Below are 5713 nucleotides of genomic sequence, written 5' to 3'. Positions count from 1 at the left end.
AAAAAACGACGACACAGTCAGTGTAATCTCACAAGTGATCTCGTAAAACAATGACATACTCAGTGTAATCCCATAAGTGATCTCGAAAAATAATGGTAATCCCACAAGTGATCTCGAAAAATAATGACATACACAGTGTAATCCCACAAATGATCTCTAAAAACAATGACATGCACAGTGTAATCCCACAAGTGATCCATACTCAGTGTAATCCCACAAGTGATCTCAAAAAACAATGACATATACAGTATAATCTCACAAGTGATACATACTCAGTGTAATCCCACAAGTGATCTCGAAAAACAATGACATACTCAGTGTAATCCCTCAAGTGATCTCAAAAAACCATGACATGCACAGTGTAATCCCACAAGTGATCTCGAAAAACACTGACATACTCATTGTAATCCCACAAGTGATGATGAAAACGAAAAAAAACCAAGCAATATATTCAATACAAATCAAATTTGTAGAACAAGTAATCTTAGTACATGAGAAACCTCCTTCATTTTCTGCATTTTCATCACAGTTCCCTGGTTCTCGTCGCGTTTTAAACTTCTTTTTTCTTTCTCCGACTAACCAAGGATCGAAAATCGTCTAGATAATCTACGGATTACAATGAGCGCGCTACGCGTTGATGGCCAAAGAACGGGAACAATGTACCTACATTACATAATATCCCTACTTGAACAAATCTTAGACCTCAATGTATCTGGTTTAAAGTAAGCTTGAAAATGAAGACGTGAACGCGTAAGGAATGTTGGCGAGAGGACCTCTTTGGCACGCGAGTTCGTGTATGTCCTTGACGATGTCAAATACTGCATCAGGTTGTGCGAGTTTTAGTGCATTCTGTGAGATAGTTTTGCGCGCATCTGCCCTGGTGCTAAACCATTCTGCAACAATTCGGGCTGTTTCCTTGGGACTCCGTGTGAATACACCGGCTCCATTGTCCACCACGTATGGAACATTGCCTTTTTCCTGTAATCAGTAAAGACGGTCATATCAGCAGTTACTATGATAAGCTCGCGGTAGCATAATCAACGCTATGATTTCACTAACTTGTCCGGGAATGTAGTCGTTGAGAATAATTGGTAGCCCTCTGATTAACGCTTCTGCAATTGTACCTGGTCCAGCCTATACGCGAAAATAACTGAATCAGTCCAACATTGTGGACAATGCACAAAAAAGGAATACACGGCAACAGAGGCGGAGCCAGAATTTAAAGCTTATGGTTCGGGATTTAATATAACACTCATAACTGAAGCATTAGCTCCGCTCCTGCACGATGATGCTAAATAGGAGTACATCGACATACCTTTGTGATAATACAATCGCAAGCACCCATCCACTTCTCCATCTGTTTCTGAAATCCTTTAATCTAGATCGCGAAAAAAGTTCAAAATATTTTTCAATAGTCAAGTAAAGCTGAGGTGTTATCGTAGTTTTGTAAGGCACATTCGTACGCCAAGAATCTAACTCCGTTTTACCTTGACCGGGATGTTCCATTCGAGTGATTGTAATGTGGACACTAGCTCTTCATTGCGTCCACATATGACAACCATTTGACCGATAGGTTTCTCCATTTCTTTATCGAAAAGAGCTTCTCCGAGAGCCTTTGCAGTTTTTTTCACCGGTCCCATCCCTTCACCACCGCCCATCAGCAACACTGCCGGTAACGTGGGATCCATCTCTAGCTCTACTCTGAGGTCATCCTATAGCAAGTATCGAGAAAACAGTAAGAAAAAAAATGAAACATGGATTCGAAGGAGTGTAATTCTTTTGCAAATCGACGGAACATTCACCTTGGTAAAAATTGCTCTACAGAAAGAGGGACGAATAGGCAACCCAAAAACGCGTGTTTGAGATTCTTCCAATCCATCAAATAAAGCCCTCTTTGCTACCTCCTCGGAGGGGCAGTACAATCGATTGACACCAGGGTGAAACCTATCGTTCAAAAGAGGCCACCGGTTAAATCGACTTATATGAAATGAAAGATATATTGCTCAGACTCTCCAAGAATGTTGTCGCGACCGTGTTAGATCCTCCAAAAATGCACTACTCCTGGATGATCCGACATGCACTTAGCGGCATTTTTGAAGAGTCCAAGCAACATAGCATGAAACAAGTTACTCGGATAATTTACCATGTACGGTGGCAAGTACTGAGGTCCGTAATAACCGTGACAAATATTACTTTCTTATGTAGGCCTTGCCATTTTAGAACCCACAACGGAATGTGCTGCATAAGAGGATGAACGCTGATAATTATGTCCGGCTTGTACTCCATCAGGCCGGCTTCCACCTCCCTTCATTTTCACATATCGATAAGGAACACAGAAGTCGTATGTTATTACGCTAAAGAATATCATTGACCATTGGAAGTATCAAACATCGACAGCTTTAAAAAGAAAGAAGGGACTATACTTGGCGTAGAAGACGGCAATGGCAGCAAGATAGGCAGAATGTATCCAACGAGGGGACGTGCCATGAAATGCAAACCTCCAAAGCTGCACATGTTTAACCATGAACTTGTATTGTTGTTCCATACTGTTCAATGGCCATCCAGTGTACTCTTTCCAAACATCTTTTACGAAAATCTGCAAGAACGGACCATATCAGACGTTACCAAACTGAAATATGAATTCGCACATCCAATAAATACAAAGTCGTTACAACAACAACAACAACATACGCAGTGTATTCGCACGAAGTGGGGTCCGGGGAGGGTAAAGTGTACGCAGTCCATACCACTACCACAGATGAAGTAGAAAGGCTGTTTCCGATAGACCCTTGGCTCATGACAGATAACAGTATAACAAACAAAAAAACAGAAAATAATAAAAGCACACAACAAAACGAGATAACACGCTACTAGATACTAAAGGAAACAAGAAACTATCTATTCAAAATCATATACATCACCGAAACACCATGAACAAGAAACATCAAGCGCAGATACAAACCAAGCATTCATCCCTACTATCATGGCCGAACTCCTATCCACTAACACCCTACCCTAATCCGAGTCCTCCACACCTTCCTATCAAGGGTCCTGTCCTCCGTAAGCTGTAACTGCTCCATATCATGCCTAAGACAAAGTTGTTAGCGGAAGTATTTAACCAGATGGGATCTCCATAAACATGAGAATTATGAAGATCAATGCAACGCGAACACAATTTCTAGGTAGATCATAAAGAAACTAGTCAGAAAGAAAAACTCAAATTAAGTCGAATCCTATAAATCTACTTGTGTTGCAATATCCTTTACTTTCACGAACAAATCAAAACTTCAAAAGACGAACACTTGGCATTTATCAATCAAGATTCGGCTACTACAACGACAACATACTCATTGTAATCCCACAAAGTGGCGTCTGGGGAGGTTAAAGTGTACGCAGTCCATAACACTACTCAATATGACAAATGACTCAATAACGCACACAGGACACAACACAAATCGACATTAAATCTCTAAGCAAAGGGAATAGGGGATTCACAATTCCAAACAAAAAATACAACAAAAAGAGTAATTCAGATCAAGTAGCTAGAAAACCAGAAAGATAAAACCTATATTATACATCATCATATCCTTAACTTTCAAGAACTAATCCAAATTTCAACAAAGAACACTTGGCATTAATCAATGAAACTTCAATATGAAGAATGACTCAATAATGCACATAGGACAACACGAATCGACATGAAATATTTAAACAAGGGAACTAATGAGATTCACATCTCCAAACAAAAAATGCAACAGAAAAACATTTCATATCAAATATCTATGAAACCATAAAGAGTAAAACTTTACATTATACTCATCCCCAAATTCCAAATGAAAAGCATCGCGAATCGCCTCAGCTGAAGCTCTATGTCCACCACCTGTATCACTCATCAAAATAAGCACATTCTTTGTCCTTTCAGCACCAAGCTGCACCATTTCCATTGTATCAACTTCCTTTATGGTGTTGCTGCTTCTGCTACCACCTATAAAACCATAAACCCCAACTCTCTCTAAAACCGTGCTTATCGGATTCCTAACTGGTATCACCTCAGTCACCATTGTCAATTCTTGAAACTAGAAATCTCTATATATGTATAAAGTTCAATTCTTTTTTCTTTCTTTAAGCAAATGTATATCAAAATCAAACACCAAACCACATCAAGACTTCAAATTTCCAAGAAAAGAACAAATAGACCACCCCTCAATCACCATTTTCAATTCTTGAAATCTCTATATAATGTATAAAGTTTCAATTTCTTTTCCTCTTTTTTTGGGAAATGTATATCAAAATCAAACACCAAACCACATCAAGATTCCAAGAAAAGAACAAATCCACCACCCCTTTGACTTGCATGAATCACCTCAGTCACCATTTTCAATTCTTGAAATCTCTATATTTGATATAAAGTTCAATTTTTTTTCTCTTTTTTGTGAAATGTATATCAAAATCAAACACCAAACCACATCAAGATTCCAAGAAAAGAACAAATCCACCACCCCTTTGACTTGCATAAATCACCTCAATCACCATTTTCAATTCTTGAAATCTATATATAATGTATAAAGTTTCAATTTTTTTTCTTATTTTTGGGAAATGTATATCAAAACCAAACACCAACACACATCAAGATTTCAAATTTCCAAGAAATGAATGAATCCACCACCCCTTTAACCTGCCGAAAAATGGGGTCTTTTTTTCCGGCAAGATCAAAGAGTTAAAAAAAGAAAGGACAGCCCGATGCACTAAAGCTCCCGCTATGCGCGGGGTCCAGCAAGATCAAAGTGTATGGTTATAAAAACACAAAGGGTTTAAGAAAATTCAAGAAAATGATAGAATTGGACACCCTTTGAAGGATTCTTTGAGAGTACAAAGTATGGAGAAATGGGAGTTAGTTTTTTTTCTGTTAATATGAGATGATGAAAGGACAAAGAAAAGAGAGAGAATGTGGAGAATGGTGCTATTTTTAGATTATTGTTGATGAGTTTATTGCCATTGGATACAACATTTATTTGGCAATTTTAAATTTGATCACAAGTATACGTTTTAATTTTGAGTATGCACGTCTAAATATCTCAAGTTATTTAAGTATGTGTCATGTCAGCATCAAATGTCGAGAAGACATAACAAAATAACAAACAGTTTAAACATTCATTTTATTTTTTATTAGTTGTGATAATATCCTAGGCTATTAGACATTAGATTTATTTTTATTTAAGACTATGAGCTGGTTTATATATTTTTTTTTATTAATTGTGATATCCTAGGCTGTTACATGGGTCATTGCCATGTTTTTTTGAGCTGTACTTGGTCCTAAATAAGGAATGTACCTTTTTGAATTTCAAAACAACAAAAAAAAAAAAGTTAATGTTAAACTTTAAGATTACCTTATTTAGAAAGCAAGTTAAACAGTAGAAAAAGACAGAAAAGGAAAGTTACTAAATTGAGGTACAGAGAATCTTCACTGACACAGAATGAGGAATTTAAAACTTAAAAGTGTCTGTCTGTTGACAGTTTCCTTTTTCTCTCTGACAAAATTTCCAAAATAGTAGAATTTTATTGTCTTAAAAAGGGTTAAAAAAAGAAAAAAACAGACAATCTCGTGCACAAAGTATCTTACGTTAGTTGGATCTGAGGAAAAGCCACATTCCGAGGGATGTGGTATGAACAATCTATACTAATGCAGTAGTAATGAAGGTTTCCACGGCTCGAA

General features: G+C 37.4%; 1 protein-coding gene across 2 annotated transcripts; it reads right to left on the bottom strand.

Moving 5' to 3' along the window:
• Positions 1-422: 422 nt before the first annotated feature.
• LOC107840795 (monogalactosyldiacylglycerol synthase 2, chloroplastic-like) lies at positions 423-4994 on the bottom strand. 2 transcript variants are annotated; one of them, XM_047396685.1, is made up of 9 exons: positions 3810-4994; positions 2424-2596; positions 2144-2305; positions 1803-1944; positions 1488-1712; positions 1316-1378; positions 1060-1134; positions 774-978; positions 423-663 (listed from the first exon to the last, which is right to left on the bottom strand). In XM_047396685.1, exons 1-9 carry the CDS (start codon positions 4059-4061, stop codon positions 614-616), a joined length of 1347 nt encoding a protein of 448 aa, XP_047252641.1. In that variant the 5' UTR covers positions 4062-4994; the 3' UTR covers positions 423-613. The 2 variants fall into 2 exon arrangements, with proteins under 2 accessions (XP_047252641.1, XP_016540199.2); XM_016684713.2 differs by having other exon boundaries at positions 423-978; positions 3810-4993.
• Positions 4995-5713: the final 719 nt, after the last annotated feature.

This window comes from Capsicum annuum, chromosome 9 (assembly GCF_002878395.1).
Source record: "Capsicum annuum cultivar UCD-10X-F1 chromosome 9, UCD10Xv1.1, whole genome shotgun sequence".
NCBI classification, from domain to species: Eukaryota; Viridiplantae; Streptophyta; class Magnoliopsida; order Solanales; family Solanaceae; genus Capsicum; species Capsicum annuum.
The sequence above is the reverse complement of the archived record's forward strand: the minus strand, read 5'-3'. Positions and strand labels throughout refer to the sequence as shown.

Bases quoted from the DNA above. Each gene is read 5' to 3' on its own strand.
- LOC107840795 (XM_016684713.2), bottom strand. From the start codon at position 4,061: ATGGTGACTGAGGTGATACCAGTTAGGAATCCGATAAGCACGGTTTTA. The intron at 1,945-2,143 runs GTAAATTATCCG...TTTGAACGATAG, and splicing joins AGTACTTGCCACCGTACATG to GTTTCACCCTGGTGTCAATC. The intron at 1,135-1,315 runs GTATGTCGATGT...TTTCGCGTATAG, and splicing joins GCGATTGTATTATCACAAAG to GCTGGACCAGGTACAATTGC.